Source organism: Musca vetustissima, unplaced genomic scaffold (genome assembly GCF_032173495.1).
Source record: "Musca vetustissima isolate MV318-11 ecotype Yass unplaced genomic scaffold, APGP_CSIRO_Mvet_v1 utg12664, whole genome shotgun sequence".
In the NCBI taxonomy this organism is placed as follows: domain Eukaryota; kingdom Metazoa; phylum Arthropoda; class Insecta; order Diptera; family Muscidae; genus Musca; species Musca vetustissima.
The window spans coordinates 140252-162276 of record NW_026885900.1 but is presented as its reverse complement, the minus strand read 5'-3'; the positions used below and the strand labels follow the sequence as shown (position 1 = coordinate 162276).

The 22025-nt window shown below is 33.2% G+C and overlaps 5 protein-coding genes across 5 annotated transcripts in view; 3 read left to right on the top strand and 2 right to left on the bottom strand.

Annotated features, from left to right (window-relative positions):
• The window catches only part of LOC133333207 (dual specificity protein phosphatase Mpk3), a 28610-nt gene extending 19883 nt beyond the window's left edge, over positions 1–8727 (top strand). Inside the window, exons 2-5 of the mRNA XM_061541533.1 lie at positions 6523–6637; positions 6714–6897; positions 7490–7625; positions 7716–8727. Of these exons, the coding sequence (XP_061397517.1) occupies positions 6523–6637; positions 6714–6897; positions 7490–7625; positions 7716–8167 (887 nt within the window). The 3' untranslated portion in view covers positions 8168–8727. The remainder of the gene's footprint in view (positions 1–6522; positions 6638–6713; positions 6898–7489; positions 7626–7715) is intronic.
• A 2729-nt stretch (positions 8728–11456) lies between these two features.
• Positions 11457–14003, bottom strand: LOC133333225 (sideroflexin-2). The gene is made up of 6 exons (XM_061541553.1): positions 13997–14003; positions 13645–13919; positions 13033–13278; positions 12674–12966; positions 11637–11684; positions 11457–11573 (listed from the first exon to the last, which is right to left on the bottom strand). Exons 1-6 carry the CDS (start codon positions 14001–14003, stop codon positions 11462–11464), a joined length of 981 nt encoding a protein of 326 aa, XP_061397537.1. The 3' UTR covers positions 11457–11461.
• A 1502-nt stretch (positions 14004–15505) lies between these two features.
• On the top strand, positions 15506–17631 carry LOC133333224 (UDP-glucosyltransferase 2). Its single transcript, XM_061541551.1, has 4 exons — positions 15506–15987; positions 16047–16479; positions 16518–16770; positions 16832–17631. The coding sequence occupies exons 1-4, from the start codon at positions 15506–15508 to the stop codon at positions 17623–17625; spliced, it is 1962 nt and encodes a 653-aa protein (XP_061397535.1). The 3' UTR covers positions 17626–17631.
• Positions 17632–18757: 1126 nt separating this feature from the next.
• Positions 18758–19703, top strand: LOC133333205 (small ribosomal subunit protein mS26). The gene is made up of 3 exons (XM_061541531.1): positions 18758–18966; positions 19029–19317; positions 19381–19703. The coding sequence occupies exons 1-3, from the start codon at positions 18758–18760 to the stop codon at positions 19582–19584; spliced, it is 702 nt and encodes a 233-aa protein (XP_061397515.1). The 3' UTR covers positions 19585–19703.
• Positions 19704–19833: 130 nt separating this feature from the next.
• LOC133333223 (uncharacterized) lies at positions 19834–21606 on the bottom strand. Its single transcript, XM_061541550.1, has 6 exons — positions 21371–21606; positions 20922–21301; positions 20592–20663; positions 20365–20498; positions 20048–20299; positions 19834–19990 (listed from the first exon to the last, which is right to left on the bottom strand). The coding sequence occupies exons 1-6, from the start codon at positions 21604–21606 to the stop codon at positions 19853–19855; spliced, it is 1212 nt and encodes a 403-aa protein (XP_061397534.1). The 3' UTR covers positions 19834–19852.
• Positions 21607–22025: the final 419 nt, after the last annotated feature.

The following is a 22025-nucleotide window of genomic DNA, read 5'->3' as shown; positions in this document are numbered from 1 at the left end:
AGTATACACCCCATCTTATGATGGAAGATATAAACATTTTATTTGAAAATCATATTCTCTGAGGTCCTTAGGAATTTTTAATTCCGAAATATGATTTCAAATTATTTGTATTTCCATCCACATCCATTAATATTTGCCAAATTATTTACATAGATATGTATTTGTTTTCTATCTCCACCTAAATCAAAATTTTCCCCTGCACGCTTTTTCAATCTTCAAATACTTTCTTTCTGTGGCGCCCAATTAACTTGATGTTCGTTTGTTCCTTGAAGGGGATGATTGATTTGAGTTAAGGCGTAGTAATAATTATAGAGAGTGTGCTTAATGAAAATCAAAAAACAACAACGAATAAAAAACCAAAAAAATCAAATCTGTCAATTTTAGTTTGACAAGTTTAGCTTTTTTACGTTGATTATTGATGATGGCTAACACGACACACAAAAAGGCAACACCGACCAAATTTTTTTATTACTTAATTTACTAACGAAATTAGTTACCATTTGGGAATTTCCGTTGGCCATAAATTTCAAAGTTCTCCATTTCTAGTCAATTATATTCGCATAATCATCGCTATACAAAGAAGGCAACCCCACCGTAGAAAGAAAATAAAGCGCAGAAGATAAGACAACAACAACAACACACACAAATATTTGTTGGCACCATTGGCAAATTACAAACAAAAGAAAGTTGAAATTCTATTTGTTTGTTTGGTTTTCCTTTTTTTGTTGTTGTTGCTTCATTCTGCACAAATCTTGGGGATGGCCAAGTTGTGAACTATTTATGGTAAATCCGGTTTAGATAACCAAAATGTAAAATCAAGTGTATGTGTTCCGATACAAGTTAACAGGTATGTGGAACATACATACATATAGTGGTATGCTGGCTAGCCGACTCTAGTTGGCAGGCTGGCTGGCATAGTATCAGTTTTGTTCAATTTATGGAAATTGATGAAGGCCGTTTTATGAACTCATCAATGAAAGAGAAAAAAAAACTATATTTATTGTTGTAGTATATATATACTATTACAATATACCATGTGTTTATATATGTATCTCTGCTAACACCACCTAAAAAATGTGTAAATTGAATAAAAGTGTCAATCATTTGCATAACTAAAACAAAAACTTGACGCCCGCACATTTTTTGTAGTAAAACGAAAAAAAAAGAAAAAATAAAACAATAATTTTTATGAATAGCAAGCAAACATGTGATTTTTTACATTTTTGTATAACGTCATCACCAATGAGAAGTTTTGCTGGTTGGTTCCACCTTTCCATGTACTACTTGGCAACAACAACAAAGTAACATTAGCAATAATAACAAACTCTAATAAAAATAATACACCGCCGTCATCGTCATTATTTTCAAACAAACAACAATGAATCTCAGTCATCGTTTTGCATTTAATGCGGGCTAATAATTAATTATTGTTGAGTTTTTTTTTCATTTTTTTTTTTTATTTTTTGGTATTATTTTCGCTATAACACGTTATAAAACAATTTCACACAAAGTCAATTATAATCGTTGTCTTTGGACTTTAATGAGATCTAGGTATTCGGTATATTTGCCGTTTGTATGTCTGTCTGTTTCGCACATAGCAGCCTTTGTGAATGAATGCTAATTTTGTTTATTTGTACACATAATAATGAAATGTAATAATTTTTATTTTTAAAAATGCATTGCATTATCGACAAATTAAAACAATTAACAGAATCGTGTTCTGTTAATAGATTTGTTAACATTTAAAGATATTTTATAATCGGTAGATGAAAAATTAGGAACCTAATGCTTCTAATTGGGGCTCAAAATCAAACTAAGAATATAACAACAAAACTAGAATTTTTGGTGAGGACCTATAGAAGTTATTAATTCTGCCTATAGATACACTACTTTACATAGGGGCTCATCTGTAGAATAATGCTATACGAAAACATGGACCTATATTGAAATATTCTCAGAAGAAATTGTCCACCCACCAAAAACCTGGAATATTGCTGGAAAAAGGTCGTACATTCTAAATTTTGTTTTCCCTTAAAAAAAAAAAAAACTTTATAAAGAATACCTCCACAAATGGTCGACTTCTCTACCCCATCTTGTTCCTTCCACCCCCTCACTACACTTTTTCTATGGATTGAATATTGTAATGATGATATTTACATTTGTTTTCTTTTCTTCTTCTTCGCTACCGAAATGTGTAACGAAACGAACATAAAAGTAAATAAAATATAGTGAGATATGGCCATAAATGAAAATACATGTAAGGAGGAGGGTATGTGTATAGTTAACTTGTGTGTGGATATACGTTCAAGTTACTTTTATGAATGAAATTTGTGTGTGTTTTTTTTTAGAAAAAAAGGCGGTTAACAAACAAAAACCATGCAATTCCATCATCATCAGCAACGCCACCATCACCATTTCGTGCGTCGTCGTCGTCTTTTTGGCGGTTTGGAGCGATATATTGGCGGCTTCCATGATTTACTGTCATTTTTCTTGTACGGATTATGGACAATGTATTCTACGATATGGTGGTGGTGCTGGTGGTTGGTTGATTATGTGCATAGCCAGGCTGGCTGCCAGGCGGACTACTCTGCTGCCTTTTCTGTGCGACTTCTGTTTAGTATTTCCGCTTAACGTTGTTCGCCTGTCGTGTTTTTTTATTATTATTGTCAAGTTAGTTACTTGGGCGAAGAAAAGTAAATAAGTAGCAGTGTTTGTGTAATAACAGTCACAGAGAAGAGTCGGAGTCAGCCAGTCAGTCACTATATGTAGTTGATTGTAGTAACTCATGTATAACGAACGAACAGCAATTTCATTCATTCATACGTTGGCTCGTTCGGTCGCTCGTTCTTTCATTCATTTATTCATTCAACAAATGGTTTTGCTTACATTTTTGCCGCCTTCCGTAATGTTGTTACAGTTTCTTCTCGTTGTTGTTGTTCGTGCTGTTATTTGCTTTCTTTTCAACATTGGCGAACATAATTAACTTATATATAATTTTTATTTGTTTATTGCCGATACAAACACACAAACAACCCAGCAGCAGCAGCTACTACAACCGAGCCAGTTAAATTGCAAAAGATAGCAATCAGCGGCAGCAAAAAAGAAGAACCCAGAGGAAAAAAAACAATCCCAAACTGAACTGAAATTACTTGCAAGCACACACAATGTAATACATTTGTTGCCTTTTGCCTCCCATTTTTTTCTTTGTGGGGTACAACACAGACAAAATTCCCATAGAGCAACAGGCTTGGAATTTTTATTTCTTCTTCGTCTTTTTATTTATTGCAGTTTTGCAATAGAAACTATTAATACCCGGCAACATGCAAAAGTTCTACATCGTTTCATTAGCTAATTAGAATGATTTCTCATACCATCACCAGAAGCGGCAGCAGAAGGAGGAGGATGAGGAGTAGAAGGAAATTGAAACATCATTATTATGATACCATATCATGTCATGTGAAAGAATTTACCTTAAGCATTATTTATGTTTCCTTCCCATCATAATCATCGTCATTATCTTCATGAAGAAGATTATTATAAAATTGTTTTGATTTTAAATTCCATTACAAAAATTTGAGTGTGTGTAACATAAAAAATACCAGACTGGTGATTTTCAGTTTTCCTGGTATTCCTCTTCCCTACTCGGAATATATAATTATTTGTCATTTCCCAATTCTCTGTAATGCTGTACATCTTTCTAATCAGTCTTGTCAATCGAACTTCTTCTAGCCACCATTACATCTCCATTGAATTATTTGGAAAATTTCAATTTAATTTTATTTTTATCCCAGCTTATTCATTGGAATTTCATGGAAGCGCCAATCATGGTATCATCAATCATAATGCCTTCTACCAATAGACAGAAACAATTTACATTTTGATTCCAAAATAAAAAAATACTTTTTTGATGACACACTCCTAAAAGCTAATAAGAAATTTTATATAAAATATTACAAAACGGGAAAAACATCCCAAAATACCAAATATTTGAGGGTACTTCATGGAGGCTATGCCAAAAAATGAACCGATGTATGTTATTTTCAATACCAAACATTTTATCTTAAATATTGTGATCTGTATAAAAAGGTCAACAGATAGACAGGGGGATCAGACTAAATCGATATATATTTTATTGTGATTAACAATACAAATGCTTTATGTGGTCTTCTAAGAATCTACTTTTGCAAGAATCTACTACTTTTTACGAAGACGTTTTTCGGTCTACAAGAACCTGGAATGCTAAATTACAGCAATATCGCTTTAAAATGTCATGTTAGGGCCGAAAATGTTACAAGTTCTTTATATTGGGAAATATCAAGTCCTGCACTTATTGATACAATTTTTACCAAGAAGTTTGTCCTGCGTTTGAAAATATACCTGGAACTAAAAAAATGTGTGAAATGAGGCGGGACTTTTTCTATGTATTTCAAAACTTACACTTATAATGAATATATTCTGCAAAGATTTATTTTGTCCAGCAGGAACGGGAGTTGCAAAATTACAGCTCCTCCATCTATTAGAAAATGAGACTAAAACTGTAAAAAAAATTAAAAAATTATATACCGACAATATAAAAACGTGGTCCTATATATTTCATTTTCAATATCGAATATTCTATGAGTAGTAGCAAACCTCTGGGCCAAATTTCAAAATTATATCTCAAATATTTTTAGTTTTTTTGCTATCGAAATGATAAATATTATACTCCATCTTATGGTGGATGCTATAAACAAAAAACACCCTGATCTATGAGAGCTTTTGGTTTCATTTTCCTTCAACTAATATCTTTATTAGTGAATAAACAAAACGAATTACTATCTACGTCAGAGAACAACTCAAGCAGAAACTATTTTTCCACATTAAGATTTCAGAGGTTAATTCATACGTTTTTATGTAAATTTTGAAATTTATTTCATTCGTTTTTTTTTTTTTTTTTTTTTTTTTTGAAACTAGTTTCCCACACACAATCCCTCTATATAATCACAACAATGAAATACAAAAGAAATACACTAACATCTGTTAGAAGGTGTATTCGTTTGTGTCGTAGTCGTCGTTATTATTTATATTCCAAATTTAAAAATGTGAAAATCAAATAACAAAAATTGTATCATACATTATTCTTATAAACAAAACAAACTTGTTTCGTTCACATTATCATCATCATCAGCATCATTCATGTAAAGCTTATGAATGGACGTAATATTTGTCGTATAACGTAACTCTTGCTTCTGGGTAGTATGAGTAACGACAAAAATTTTGTCATTAGGGTTGACCATAATTATATTCAGATGATAATCGAAGATTTTTCTTTAAAATGATTATTCAATAGGATTTTCTTAAAAGTGTCTTATTTTTGGTAGAAAAGTTTTTTGAATTAAGTAGAGATTTTTTGCATAAACAAAAAATGTTCTTACAGTTCCTTCCAATTGAAATTTTTCTATAGAAAATATATTTTTTCAATTGGTAATCTCTATTCCATCCATGTATATGTATAGAATATAAATATTCTTATATGGAAAATACCACAACAGATAACTAAGCGGTATTCCTACGCTTTGTTGGCTCTGTTATTCAAATAAAAAAAACAAATATTCTGTCATTTGTTTGTTTCTAATTTTCTATTGAAAATACTTAGTTTGGTGTTACTTGTTGTTGTTCATGAATTTGCAACAAAACCAAACAGAGCATCATATTTCAATATATACCTACACTACGTACATATATAGTGGAGACGTACTTTCAGACCATCCATCCGTCCGCCCATCCATCCGTTTGTCCACACTTCTATCCATCCATCACTGCACATGGCAAAAATGTGCATGCATTATCCAACTGAATGAATGTTTGCAGTACATATCTCTCCCCTCCTCTCCCCGGCTTACAACTGAACAACATTACAATCGTAGTCATTTTCAGTTTTGTTTGAATGAATGCGACGAAGCGATGCGATATATGATGTCAGCAACAGCAATGGCAGTAGAAGCAACAAAAACATGATTTACAATTGAATGGAATGGAAAAAAGGCAGGCAGGCGGACACAAAAAAAAAACATTCACATCCGCTAAATATGAAACTTTTAAGTAAACAAATTTGGAATGAAAGCAGAGTAGCAAACGCCCAGGCAGGCAGGCGGGTATTGTTATACGGCTGCTGTCACTGCTACTGCTGGTACTTTATGGACTTTGTCACCTTTTAAATAGAGAAATGCACAGTATCGCATGAATTGTTGTTATATGGGAAGCAAAAAGTTTACAAAAAGCAATTCTATAATAAGTTTGCACATGTGTGTGTGTGTGTGTGTGTGTGAGTGAAAGAGAAAAAAAGGGAAGGTGGGGGTTACTTAATTTGAATCCCACATCAAACTATATAGACAATTTAAATTCAACATTTTTGTAATCCTTATTTTAAGGAAATAGAAATAGACACCATCGGGGTGCCACCTTGACACACAAACCAAAAAATTGCCTCTTGTTACATAACCATATCTCACATTTGTTCATCTTTCTTTTTTCTTGTTACAGATGGTTTCTGCAGTTTTCGTCAAACATTTCCGGAATGGTGTGAAGATGATAGTCTACAAAACAAAGAAATGGAATCTAGTCGTAGCACCCAGGCAGATCAATTGATGGGTTTAAGGTAAGTTTGAGCATATATTTCGTTTAAGATTAGCTAGTCAAATAACGATCCCTTTATTTTCCTTTATTTAAATTAGGTCTCTACGTATATCCACACCACATTCCGATTCGGCCTGTAGTAGCTCAGCCGAATCAAGTGATTGTGAAGGAACCTCACATCATAACTTAAATGAGGCACCGGTTGAAATAATTCCGAATCTATTTTTAGGAAATGCCATGCATAGTAATGATGCCAGAGCTCTACAAAAATACAATATAAAGGTGAGTAAAATTTTAAAACAATTTATTTTAACGTAAACTGAATAGAATATGAAAAGAAATTTTCTATAAAAATCTCTTCCAATAAAGAAAAAAATGTCTATGAAAAATCACTTCTAGAAATTTTCTATAGAAAATCCCTTCAAATGAAGAAGAAATTTTCTATAGAAAATGAAGGAGACATTTTCTATAGAAAATTCCTTCTAATGAAGAAGACATTTTCTATAGAAAATCCCTTGTAATGAAGAAGACATTTTCTATAGAAAAGAATGAAGAATAAATTTTCTATAGAAAATCACTTCTAATGAAAAAAATATTTTCTATAGAAAATCCGTTCTAATGAAGAAAACATTTTCTATAGAAAATCCCTTCAAATGAAGTAGAAATTTTCTATAGAAAATCCCTTCAAATGAACAATACAGAAAAAAACTATAGAAAATCTCCCTAATGTAGAAACGGTTTTCTGTAGAAAATGTATTCTTTAGAGAGATTATTTCAAAAGGAAAAAATTATCTATAGAGAAACTTTTCCGGTTCTCTTTCAATAAAACAAGCTTCCCTTTTGCTAATCAAATTTATTTCATTTCTCTTTGCAGTACGTTTTAAATGTAACTAAAGATCTTCCAAATGTCTTCGAAGCTTCTGGCGGCATTCAATATCTACAAATACCCATAACTGATCATTATTCCCAAGATTTGGCGATGCATTTTCCCTCTGCCATACAATTCATTGGTATGTGTTGTTGTTGTTATGTTATTTTCTGCCTTTGTTTCCCATTTGACTTTTCAATTCATTTGTTATTGTTATTTTCTTCCATTACAGAGGAAGCTCGTTCTAAAAATTCGGCCGTGCTGGTTCACTGCCTGGCTGGCGTTTCACGTTCTGTTACCGTAACGTTGGCCTACTTAATGCATACGCAAGCTTTAAATCTCAATGATGCTTTTACTCTGGTACGAGATCGGAAACCGGATGTATCGCCAAATTTCCATTTTATGGAACAGCTGCATTCGTTCGAACGTCAGCTACGTTTGAATACCAACGAGGCCATGGATCAAAGTGGCAGTGGTGTGGGTGTCAGTGTCATTAGCACGGACATCTCCATGGGTCCCTGTGGTTCATCGAAATTTTCCTGTAATTGTATATCGACAGATTGCAAGTGCATACAATCTGGCGGATATATAGCCCAGTTGGCCAAAGCCGCTACCGGAATTTCACCCGATTCCGGTATTGAATTTGACCGATGGACCCCGTCATCGGATACAGGACTTAAATGAGATCAACTTGTAGGAAAAAGTTTTGTACTGCCACCCACCACAAATGAGCCGCTGCAGTCGCTAAATGCCGACAATATGTCGCCGGCTTCCACCAACTCTTCCTCAACTTCGACCACAACCACCATCGAAGCGGTGTCCGTGGTTGAGGTCAACAAGAAGCCCAGCGCCGAAGAGTGAGTGCAATGTAAAACAAAACAACCAGGACGTACAAAACCTTTTCCTACTCGATTTAGTCTGCCACAGCACACATTTTTTTGTCTCCCTCCCCCCAACTCTTCCTTTAATCCTAATCTATTGTTTAACCAAAAGTTTAAGATCCTATTTTTTATTATTAAAAATAATTGTATATTATTGTATTACACACCTGAGAATATATATTTGGGTTTATTAAGTTTCCATTATAGAGGAAAAACAAACAAAAAAAAAACCTCTGCCACATACATATAGTTGAGTTGTATTCTTGAAGAAACAAAAACAAAACAAAAAAGTAAACACCCATGTGTTAAATTGTTATTAAAATGTATTTAATTTTAAGTAAAAAAAACATAAAACCAACAAACCACCACCCCTCCTACCCTGAAAACACATTCTAACTTGTAAAACATTTTGAAATGTTTTTCGAAAAGCAAAACACACAAAAAATATTTAATAATAAACTTATGTATGTACAACGTACATACGTATTATATACTATAATAAGCCATTTATATTAATAATAATAATGTTAGTTATCATTATTATTTAACTAAAGAAACCCTAAACCAAGTTATTACAACAACATGAAAAAGAATATTGTAATTTATACACAAGTATTGAGAAAAAACAAAACAAAAACCATGTAATAGTCCATACATATATATATTTAAAAACAACAACCACAAAAATTAAAAGCAAAATATTAAAAAGAATTACTAATTTTTTATGAAATATTAATCATTGAAACCTGAAAATTTATTAAACAAAACAAAAAATAATAAACTGTATATTTTGAATCAAAACGAACATTTTTTAAAATATTTTTTTTAACCGTCATCGATAAAGAGTTCCAAATTTTTTAACTATTGTCATTAGCCGCGAACTGTATTCATAATCGCCAAGTTTTTTTTTATGGGTAAAATATATAAAGGAAACATTGACTTAATATTCTACAAATGAAAAAAGAAACTCCTTTCAACAAAGAAAAAAATAACTTTAAAATTGGGAATATTAATACGGCAGAAGGGTTTATAAAAAAATATATTCTAAATCCGAGTGAGGATAGTTCAGATTATACGTACAGTGGGTATTATTTGTGCAAGCAGTATGGATTAGGTCAATAATTCTATAACGTCCTTTTGAACATAGTTTCCGTTGAGCTCAATATATAAGTCCAACAATTCATGTATCTTTTAAATAAAATAGGATTTTTTAGAGGATTTTATATTAATATTTTGGAGTTATGAAATAGATGTGAAAGATTAGAAGATCCTAATCACATTCTGAACCCGGTAAAGATGGTACATATTGGGGACCGAGTTGAATCTCATTGAACTACATTGGATGTTGGAAAGGTCATGGAATTCTTGATCCGTCCTCAAAAATACTATTAAAATATTCGGATAATATATGGGGTATATGGGAAAGATTATGTTTTCTTTTTAATATATGACAAAAACTTTAAATTTATCGAAATGGTATCGAACGATATTATTACCACTCGTGAATCATATCGTTCGATACAATTTGACTTCATACACTTATGGGTTAATATTTAGTTTAAAATATTACCTTGATTTTTAAAATGGATTGATGTTGGCATTGTACTCAGAATACTGAACATGACTTCAACGCTATATATATATTATATCGGTTTAATTGTATTCAATATCCTTTATAAAATATTACCAGTTTAGTACGAAATCAAAACAATGTAAAACCTCCTCCTCATGAGATTAATAAGCAACGAAGGTTTTTTGAAATTTGAAATTCAGTTGTGCAAATTTTCAAATAGCAAATTAAAATAAATGGAAATCAATTTTTAAGCAGAAAGTGAAAATTTGGAATTTGTACAAAGTACCATCAGGGCGTTAGAACAAACAAACAAATAAAAAAAAATAAATTTATATTTTTTTAAGAAAGGCTGTGTAAAATATGTAGATGCAAACCAGAAAACCAACAAAAAACCTGAACAAAGAAAATAACATTTCATACAAAACAATGGAAATAAACCACAAAACCTGAGATCCACATGTGAACACATGTCTCTCAAAGGCAAATGTCAAATACCACCTCTATCTAAATATGTAAGTCAAACAAAGTGAAAAAACTAAAAACAGAAACTGCAATGTATGTATGGTTATTATTATTTTTTCAAAAACATCATTTACTTGATGGTAAATGGTTACAAAATAATAAAATAAATTCCTGCAGGAAAACCTTTGAATAGGCTAGAGTAAAAATTGGGTACGTTTTTTAGATTTGAATATGAAATCAGAAAAATTAAACATTAACGGGTTTTTGGTGTATGTGTATGAATTGCTAAATGTTTGTTTTTTAGATGATCAACGAGTTTGAGAAGATTTTTAATCAAGACAAATTTTGTGTAATCCATAACCAAAAACAAAACAAAAAAAGAAATCATAATTGTTTTTAAAATACATAAACAAAATGTTGATGTTAAGAAGAAAACTTTTTAAATAAAACCAAAACCAAAACCCCACATCCACAAATGAGACAAACCCTTGATGAAACCAGGACAAATATTTTGAATAAAAGAAACAAACGTTTTTAAACAAAAAAAAAAAAAAAATACAAAATGCCAAATTAAAAAGAAAAAAAAACAAAGCAAAATGCATATTTAAAAATAAATTTTGCACATTAGTAAATTTGTAAAAGATAATGAAATATAAAAAAAAATAAAAAGAGATTTTTTGAAAACAATTTTGCTTACGTCGTCTTTTCCTTTAAAAGCGTCAATGAAATTCTTATTTATACACAATGGACAGAGAACAATTTTTTATTGCTTTTATCGAAACCGAAAAAACGTGAATTTTGAACATATTTGGTGCCGAATATTTTTATATAAATTCGAAAACATAAAACACTTAAAAAATACTGTCAACATTGAAACACAGTATATCCGTAAACCTAAAGCATAAAACTTAAAGCGTAAGTCTTTGGAACATAAATACATTAGAAAACAGGTTTAAATTTAAATGCGTTTATCTAAGGACAACATTCCCTAGCTAGGAGCTGCTACCATTTAGTAAAGTATTGTCATTGTTCGTAGTTGTTAAGGGCCAGTGGCAGTTTGTTTTAGAGACCTTTGTTAAAGTATACCTTGGCAGGAACATTTCCTTTGGTATTTTCTAACATTTCCTCATAGAATTCCGGTTCAAGGCGTTTAATGGTCGATGTGTTCAAAGAACTAGAGGTAATAAAAACTAATTAATGCCTGTTTTGAAAAAAAAAGTTATTGGGCAGTACATACCAAGTTTGGGGAAATAGGGCACACGCAGTTGGCACCATAAACAGTAAGCTAAAATATATTTTAAAATTGTTAAATATTTAACTAGTTCTTTAAACTATTTTCATGCGAAAAGTGAAGCTGGGAATGTGATGAAATGATAATGCATAAAATGAAAATATTAAATGTGATGAAATGATAATGCATAAAAGGAAAATATTAAAGTGAAATGATAAATAAGGAGGAACTTAAATAAGGATTATTCTCAAGAGTTAAGCTTCATTTATATTCTAATCAATTTCGATCATGTCAATTTTTATACTTCTTCCTTATATTATTCCAATTTAAAAATCGAATGCCATTCAATTTTTTATTGCTTTAAGTTATTTTCTATTAATTTCACATTATACAATTATACATTATGATTGTTGTTATAAAATCAGTACGAAAAATATACTATAGTTCCAATTCGCAATTGATCTTCATAAGTTTCCATAATTGTCTAATGGTCGCAAAGATATTGGTGCAATACATTTTATCCTTGGTATAGTAAACATTTATTAAAGAATTTTAATACGAGCCGAAACCCTGAACATTAATTGATGGCGGTCATTTGCAACAGCTTGTGTCTTTATTACAACTGTCCTTGTCAAATATATAAAAAAGAGGTTCAAAATGATCGTTTGAATGGCAAATAAATATTTTCAATTTTAACTACTGTTCAAAATCTATTATCAGTTCGCAAAGGAGCTTTTATATGGCATAATTTGTTACCCTTCGTTGTTGTTGTTCTTCGGGTGCTTCTTTCACATCTAACATTTTTTTAATAAATGCACCAATTTCAATTCCTATTCTTTACTTTTTCAATGAAAGTACCTCAACATTTGTAAAACTTTCAAACTTGATATAACGAAATACTTTTTAGAAAGAAATGGCGATAAGCATTGTAAATAGACAATTAAAGATTGTCATGATTGTGGTATGAGCTTTTGTGAGTACAAAATAAATGATAAGCATTGTAAAAAAGAATAGAATATATGCATATAAAATTCTGTACTTACAAACATCCAACCAAAGCTGTCTGGAAAGGTGCATTAATCCACTGCATTCGTTTATAAATAGGGAACTTTTCAACTCGTTCCATAATGAAGGGCAGTATTAACATGCCGGGTGCTGCCATTGTAATTCGTGAGAAGACAACTTGGCTAATACCCTTGACAGCAGCCGTACGACTTTTGCCCACAACATTGCCATTTTCATCTTTCACCTCAATGCCGTTGATAATTTCATTTTGACGCATTAGAGGGATGTTGACACAATTTGCAGCAGCCACAGCAGCGAAGGGTACAAAACGCTAAGAGTAAAGAAACAGATTGTTTAGGGCATTTCAAATAATATATTTTATTAATTTTAATCTCACCTGGAATATTGGAGTTGCCTTCTTTGTCCAATAATTTTTAAGACCAATGGCTGCAATTAGAGCTGAACTGGTGGCCGAGACATAAGAAACACCCAACTGAGTCACCGTAGTTGGTGAATTGGCATTTCTGTTGGTGTAATTGACAACAGCATTGAACGATTGATTTATGAATTGCCACAGGACAACAGCGGGTACGGTGCGATAAAATGCCAACATACCACCAGTGATAAGCATACCGCCAGGCACCTATAACATGGCAACAGAAAAATAAAATCTCGTGCTTTAGTTGCAATAAATTTTGAATTACTTAATTCTAATGAGTTTGTTGTTGTCTGTTTTTTGGCAATCATTCAAAATCTAGCATTTACATGAAAGATAGTGAACATCTGTTCGTTTAGATCTTTGCTAGATTTATTATTTTTTTCTTTGAATCACGCGACTTCTAAACGTGCCCCACACCATCATCATCATGATCTTCGTTGCAACACACAATATGTGTGCTAGGTTTGCCCAATTAATGAGGATGTTTTCGGTTCTGTTCATACCCAAATGAATCAACAATGACGTTGGTTAATTGAATTACAATGTAAATTCATAAACTGTTTTGCTTACTTGGAAACTCATGCGGCCACAGAAATTCTGCAATTCACCGGTATCAGGATGAAAAGCTGAATTATATAATTTCATGGCATATTTCACTTTGTCGGGAGTTGTGTCAATGGCATCACCTCTGCGATAGGCATCAACTAGACTCTTGGCTTGCAGTAGACGATCACTGGAAACAATGACAGTTCTTGGATCTGTCATCCAGGCAAAATGCTGGAAACGTCCTTTAAAAGTGGACAAGTCATAAAGAGGCTTGTCCACATCAATTCGTTGGGCTAATGCTATAAAGGGAAACAAGGATGGTGGAGACATTAGCAAAGGACTATTAAAATGCTGTAAAAAAATTTAGAATACTTACCTTGCATTTTATAGCTTTCGTTCTTGGACATGGACAATTACGTAAGTTTTATTGTTGGCAAATTGTTGTGAACTCTAGCAGCAATGTTGGAAATTATTACGGTGCTAATGCGACAAAACGACCAATTGCACGGCTTTTCTTGCGTTGTTTGTATCCCCTGTACGGCACAACACAGCAATTTTAGAAATACAAACACAAAAAGGGGGTATGTCCGGTCACCAAAGTAAAACACTAACAAATTAGAAAAAGAAAATAAAAATAAATTAATATTCAAATATAAGCAGTACTTGCACAATAAACAACAGCAATAGAACCCCATCTGCCCCAAACAAATACAATTAACACCTGTTTTTGCTTCGTTTTGTTTTAAACTATAAAAAGAACAAAACATGTTCTGATTTGTCTTACATTTTTTTTTCGTTAGTATTGACCTGTGCAAAAATCAATGAAAGCGAAGATGCCACAACAAAATTTCGAAACAATCATGATAAAGTTTGATTTGGATGCGTTCCAACAAATCACTTTCGTTTTTAGCTGCTGTTGTTGTTGTTGCACTTCTTTAGAATAAATTCAAATGAAATAATCAACTTTAATAATTATTTTTTTGTTAGCTATTTATTCCCACAATATTAACAAAAAATAACTAAAAACAATTCTAAGAAACTCACCGCTTGGATTTGTGTGCTCCCGTTTTTCCGGTGTGAATGTAAAATTTCATTCAATTGTTTTGTATTGACCAGACAACGAATTTTTCGCGCACTCTCCAATTGCACCATATGATTACAGTGTCGACAAAAACTATAAATACACCTCTTCCTTTTTTTAAAAATAAATAAAAACACATTATTATTAATTACTATAATAGACACCTATGATAAAAATGAAATGATATTTAATTAAAACAAATATTTGAATATAAAAATTCAGCATCAGTGATATTTAATATATTCTAATATTGAATATTATTAGCAACCGTTTCAATTTCACGGCCTCATACTGTAACAAACTACCAGCTGTGTGTCTGCCAGTGATAAGGGTTTCGTAGGTGTCGCTTGTTTACCAGCCGATAAATCGATTAGTCGATAGTCGACTTACACATCCCTACTTTGTTTACTATCTGTCATTGGTTTATTTTGCAATTTGCAAAAAAATCGGCAAAAACTAAGAAAAATACGCATTAATTAGCTACCTAAACCAATTAAATATTTATTTTTTTATTATACAACTAATTTGCATAAACCAGCGTTATGTAAATCCAAAGCATTTCAATACGAAATCCACCAAAGAAAGGCGTTATCGCGAAACTAAAAAGAAAATCAAAAGTAACCAAACAGGATTTGACCACGTATCTTTTGGGAACAAAACGAGGAGGGCATGGGAAAACTTGCTTAACAACACAAACAGCCAGCCAACACCTACATCACAACGACATTGGTCCACATCTACTACATACAGACAGATATGAACACCTAAAATAAGACTGAATATTTACACTCACACACATACAAAATGTTGAAACTCGAGGAGTTCTTGAAAGGATGTTGCTTGATTTTGAGTCTTGTACTAAGTTCCCTGCCACAATGCCAGGGAACTCATGTACTTGCAGTCTTGCCAAGTGTTTGGAAGTCACATTACTTATTTGGTTATCATTTGCTCGAGCAAATGGTCCAACAAAGAAATTACTCAGTTACTTTAGTGAGCCCCTACAAAGGTGGTGGTCGTGAGAGAAGTTCCGGCGAACTGATGGATCCAAGATTTAAGGAAATCCAGGTTGATGGTTTATTGGAGAATTGGTCGGAAATGGGACTAAGCTTTGACATTGAAGAAATGTACAGTAAATCTGTTATGGAACATTTTACACGGCTGATGTATGCCACCACCAGTAATACCGATGCACTGTTACAAAGTCCAAAAGTGCGTGAATTACTACACTCACAACAGCAATTCGATTTGCTAGTTGTTGATCTATTTTTAAGTGATGCATTAATGGGGTAAGTGGAATACAAATATTTACATAACAAATTAACCGATTATTTCATTTTTCCTACAGATTATCATTTTTCTATCAAATACCCACTGTAGTTTTGAGTCCAAGTGGCTCCAACACTTGGCTCAATCAACGTTTCGGCAATTCCCAAAATGCCGCCTTGGACCCCAGCAACTTTCTGGCTTACTCAAAACACATGAACTTGTGGCAGCGTAGTGTTAATACGCTAATGGTTATGTTTGAGAAGCTAACCTACTCCTTTTTCCACATGATCTCTCAGCAAGTTGTCTACACAAAACACTTTGAACCTCTATGCCAAAATGCAGACTGGTGTAATGTATTGCCCGACCACAAAGACCTCATACAAAATCTCTCTTTAGCTTTAATTAATACACATCCTACTCTACAATATCCTCGAGCATTTTTACCCAATATGTTAACCGTAGCCGGAGTCCATATCAAGAGTGGAAATGACAAAGAACTTATTTTGCCTACAGTAAGTATTGTATAGGAAACAATAACTGATAATTTGAGCTTAATGGTTTCCATTTACAGCATTTAAAGGAATTCATAGAAGAAGCTCCACAAGGTGTTGTCTACATTAGCTTTGGAGCCAATGTTTATGATTTTCCCCAGGAGAAAATAGAGTTATTTTTAGATGTCTTTGAAACACTGCCTGACATGCGTTTTATTGTCAAATACGATGAAGATGAGCCATTGGAAATGACCCTAAATGTAAGCAGTAAAGTTATGGTACAAAATTGGTGGCCCCAACAAGCAATATTGGGTAAGTATTTAAACTAAATTTAATTTTATTAATAATTACATTAAAACATTTCTTCTTTCAGCCCACAATAATGTAAAACTATTCATAAGTTCCTGTGGTTTTATGAGTGTAACGGAAGCGATTAACTTTGTAAAACCCATTTTGGCAATACCCATAACACCAGAACAACATGTTTTGGCCAGAAATCTACAAGATCAAGGCTCAGCCTTTATCTTAAATTATAACGAATTATCCTATGATGAACTTTTGTTTGCTATAAATGAAACTTTGACAAACTCGAAGAAATATCACGAATCATTGTCCATGTTAAAGTCACAACTCACCAATGATTTGTTGGGCCTTAAACCAATGGATAAAGTTTTGAATGCAATTGAAATGACTCTCAATACCAAAGGCCTGAATTATTTAAAAACCCATTCTCATCATTTGAATTTCTGGAGTTCAATACTAATGGATGTAATGCTCATATTGCTCTTTGGTCTGTTGGCAATTTTAGCTATACCCTTCCTATTGACCAGTTGTATCTTGCGTAAATCTTATCAAAGTCAAACGACCAACAATGTTACAATGTTAAAAAATCAAATACGTTACCAGCGACAGGTTAATGATTTCCTCAATAATTGTTCGAATCCCAAGCATCGGCATGTACATGAAAGTGCTGAAGATTTATCCTTGAAAACTGTGCGCCGTTCATCGTCAAACTCGGATTTGCAACGCAAACGTTTATCATCAGTTTGTTCGCATAGTTCATCGTGTTTTTATTGCTCGTCGGGTTCATCGTCAGCACCTGGCACACCGTTGACACGAGAATCGCCCTCCTTCAGTAAATCCCTGGAATCAAATGACACTCAATAAATATATACGTATTTATTTTCGAAAAACAAATGAGATATATAATTATGTATAAGAAATAGTAGTTTGCCTACATCTATATATTTCGACTAGTCTATAAGTGAATAATGTTTGTATTGATTTATTTTATATGTAATTGTTGTTTTAATAATATTTGTGTGTGCGTTTTAGTGTAAGACTATGAAGAAGAAAAGAAAATATCAATCATATTTTTAACGAATTTAAAAATAAATTCACACATTAAAAATTAACAAATGTAAGATTGTTGTATATAAAAAAATATATATAAAGGAATATTGATATTAAAAAAAAAATATTTGAAATTATTTCTTTGCTATTTTTATTTGAGTGTGAGTTAATTTTAATCATTTTTTAACTAATTCTAAATTTCTTTTTTTAATTGTATTGAAATTATAAATATTTGATCGGTGTCTATGTCGTAATATTAGATTTAGATATTCAAATTTGTTCAAAATTAAAATAATATTACAAAAAAACTAAATTGTTTCTTAAAATAAATCTATGTTATGTATTTATTTTCAATATTTGAAGTGGACACAATAGAAATTGGAATAGTTCTTAGAATATCTGTAAAGGTGAAAGGTATTGAGAATTAAACATTTTTATAAAGCTTCATAATAGAACATAGGATATTTTAAGAGGCATTCTACAGATAAGTTAACGATCAAATTTCTTCTAGGACTTTTTTGACGCATTTTGAAGATGAAACACCTCATAGAGAGACTGTCCAGAAGAAGGCTTGGAATATGTATTTTCAAAAGAAAATTTGTTGGTTGAATTCAAAGAGAGAAGATATCGGAGGCGGCCGCTTTTATCTACTTTAGGTAAAAATAGAATACTTTCTTAAGACCTCTTAGAAACAAATAGCCACTCAGAATTTGAATAAAAATCCATTTAAATCCTGGTTTTTTTAACGGTTAGAATTTTATACATAATTTATAAATAATCGATAATATAAACTACAATCGATTATCGATAAAAATTTATAGTGACATCGATTTATTTTACCATCTCTAATACAAATCGCGTAACATTGTCAAACTCTTTTCAACGTGCGGTTCGGCTTTTTATAATTTTGGATTTATGAAATAAAACAATTCCCCGGTAGTCCAAAATGTTGCGAGCTTCGTCGGGAATATTGAGCCGCCTAACCGCCACCGAAAGTAAAGTTGGCAGTTCGGGATTTTCATTGGAATTTGTTCGCTGGAGACGCAAGCCCCGTTGGTTGCCCACAGCCAAAAGTAAATTGTTTCGTGTGCCTGAGAGAAAACAACAGTCGCCCGAAGAAAAGGCCGAACTTTTACGTCTTCACAATAATTACAAGTATATCGCTTTGCCTCTTCCATCCCATTCGATTCTATAATTCCCTTTTTTATCTCTTTTAGAACACAATTACGTTCCGTAAGACAGTATTTGAGAGAGGAGAATCAACGGATTGCGGAAACTTCTACAGCTGATCATTTCGTTTTGACCGCCGAACAGGAAGAGGCAGAATTCCAACGTTGCCTACAGGAGAATGAGAAATGGAATAGAGAAGTGGCCCTGTTGCGCGAACAACGTTTGGCCAGGGAACACCAAGAAAAGCAACAATATGTTCAAGAAAGATTACGCTTGGCCGAAGAGAGGGAAGAAGAACGAATGGAAAAGATCGAAGCATTAGTGAGAAAAGAAAAGGTAACCCATAAAACATCACAATTATTTAAGGAATTACTAAAATGTTTTTATTGCCTCCCCTAGGAACTTTCCAAAACATTCATTACACGAGAAAATCTGGATGCGGCCATCGAACAGGCTTTGGCCAATCCCATCGATTACAACTTCTCTATCGATTTGCAAGGAAATCTGTATCATGGACGTTCAACAACTCCCGGCAACACATCGGGTGGTGGCAATCAAAACCTCTTAGAGTCGACAGAAGAACGCCTGGAAGCCCAAAACTAAATTTTTATTTTTAAGTCTCAGCTGTATTTTTTTATTGTTATATCAGTGGAGTTTCTAACGTAGCTAATATAATTTGTTTTGTTTCTTTTGAAGATGATGTGAAAAAATGCAGAATAAATCCAGAGAAAGACCAACAACAATACGCATTACAAAAACTTGTTTTTCTTTCATTTTTTATATACACGACCAATTGTTTAAGGAAACTAACAATAATGTCGGAAAGTAGAGGTGAAGGAGGAGGAGGAGAAGAACATACAGGAAGCATGTGCTACAGTTTACCTTCGGACAGAGGCTGTTTTAGTAAATCTTCCCAATCGGGGGTGGCTGTGATTTTGGCTTGTATGGGTCCTAAATTAATCATATTACCGCTACGCTCCTCACGATTACAGCTAATTGACATTAAATCCTGCAAACGAAAATAATAAATTAGATTTAAGAAGTATTGTGGGTCTTTGGCATTTACCTGTAGAAAACCAGTTTCCATGCCAATGTCCAAGTCAAATTGTGTTTCTCCTAAAACTAATTTTGTTTTGCCGGATTTATAGCGTATCAAACGCCCCACTTGTCCCTCTTCCATTTTCTTGAGAATATGTTCCTTGATGGTTTTTTTCTGATTCTCAACGGCGGGTGCAGCAGTTTTGGCATCTTCACTATTCGATTTTGAGGTCTCTGGCGAATCATTGTCATCATCCACACATGGTAATGTGTCCGGCAGCTGTAAGAAATTTTTAATTAAATTAGAAATGTAATTGATATTGCTTTCGTTTAATTTCGACTTACCTGCATTAGGAATATTTTCGAATCTGTTGAATTATTCAATAGCTCCTCTAATGACTGAGGATAACGAGGCAATGGGCGATTTTGTTGCTGAGCAACGTGCATTGATTGGATTTGTGAAGCTATGGCCACAGCGTCTGTTGAATAAATTGAGAATATTAGTAATTGTGATAATATCCAAAATATTTATAGAAATAATTGTGGGTGGTTATAATTTATCCATAAATTACCTTCACTTGCTAGGGGTGTTTGGGTGTCAGGGACTTCAGTTTTGATTTCTGGTTTTATGTACTTCCATTTGGCTTTAGTTTGGGGGTAATTCAAACAAGAGGATATTGGGTAAGTTCAAAAAGGGGATGAAGGGTATTAAATGAGTACATTTCATTTATTGGAAAGTGACTGTTCATTTTGAAGGGTCTTCGTCATCATGGAGTGAAGTCCTCCTTTGAACACCTCAACTAATGTGGGATATATTGCCAACATCTATGGTCCATGGGGGTGTTAAACCATATTGCTTGGACGTTGTTCCCTTGAGAATCCTATCCTAGTCCTTCACTTACCTTCATTCAACAGTACAGGAATTCTATCCAAATCAGTCTTTTGTTCATCATCTTCTTCCTCATCATCGTCTAGGCCTCTCAGGATATCTTTATCTCTGGCTAATTCAGCCTTTAGGTCCATTTTCTTTTCGCTCTTAAATATGGTGGGTTTACGCATAGCCGATGGTGAGTCATCCACATCTCTGGAGTAGCCAGATGAGCTAATTGTTTTGCGTATATTTACGGCACCAGCACCTTCTGAGAAGACACCAGCAGTCTGTATTAAATTTGAGGCTCCACCTCGTCCGCCACGACTTCCTCCTCTGCCAGCACCTCTTTCTGCACCACGCCCCCGGCCACGTCCACGCATCTGTGTGGTATCTTTAGAGGTTTTAACATTGCTAAAGAACACAACAAAAGTTCAACTATGAGAGTATGGATGGAGGTATGGCGGGTATTTCCAAACTTACGTATTTTTATTTCTAACCACATTGAGATTTGGCAGAAATACTTTCTTGGCTGCTGTGGCACTTCCCCGGCCGCCGAGTGTCAAGTCCCTGGCCGGTGTCAGCGAAGATAATTTAGTTGTTCCATTCACTATTGGTGAGCTGGGCTCACGTTTGACATTCCCCTCGGCAGGAGTAACAGCAACCGCATTGACAGCTGGCATTTTTGTGGCAGGCTGTTTATCATTACTTGTGGACATAGGGTTAACTATTTTTAGATTGTTTTGTGCGCTTTGTAGATATAATATTTAATGGTATTCTAAAAATTCGTTTATTTTCGTTCCAGTCTATTATAATTTTAGTGTAATTTCCTCGTATTAATAAATCACTATTAAAACAACGTTTTTGCAGAGTCCAGAGACGACGAAATACACGTTTTCCGCTTTCTTTTCGGATTACAGTGGACTGCAGGCAAAGATGAGACGCCGTTGAAATAGTGATGAAAAAGAATCGTCAATAAAAATCAAGATAAAAACAAAAAAGCCGACACAAGGAATAGGGTTCAAAAGTTTCATCAAAAACAGCTGATTGCAAATGAAGCACACACACAGTGAGAGGGTTGCCAGTATGTTCAACAGTGATGCCAGAAATATCGATTGTTCAATTATCGAAAAATGAT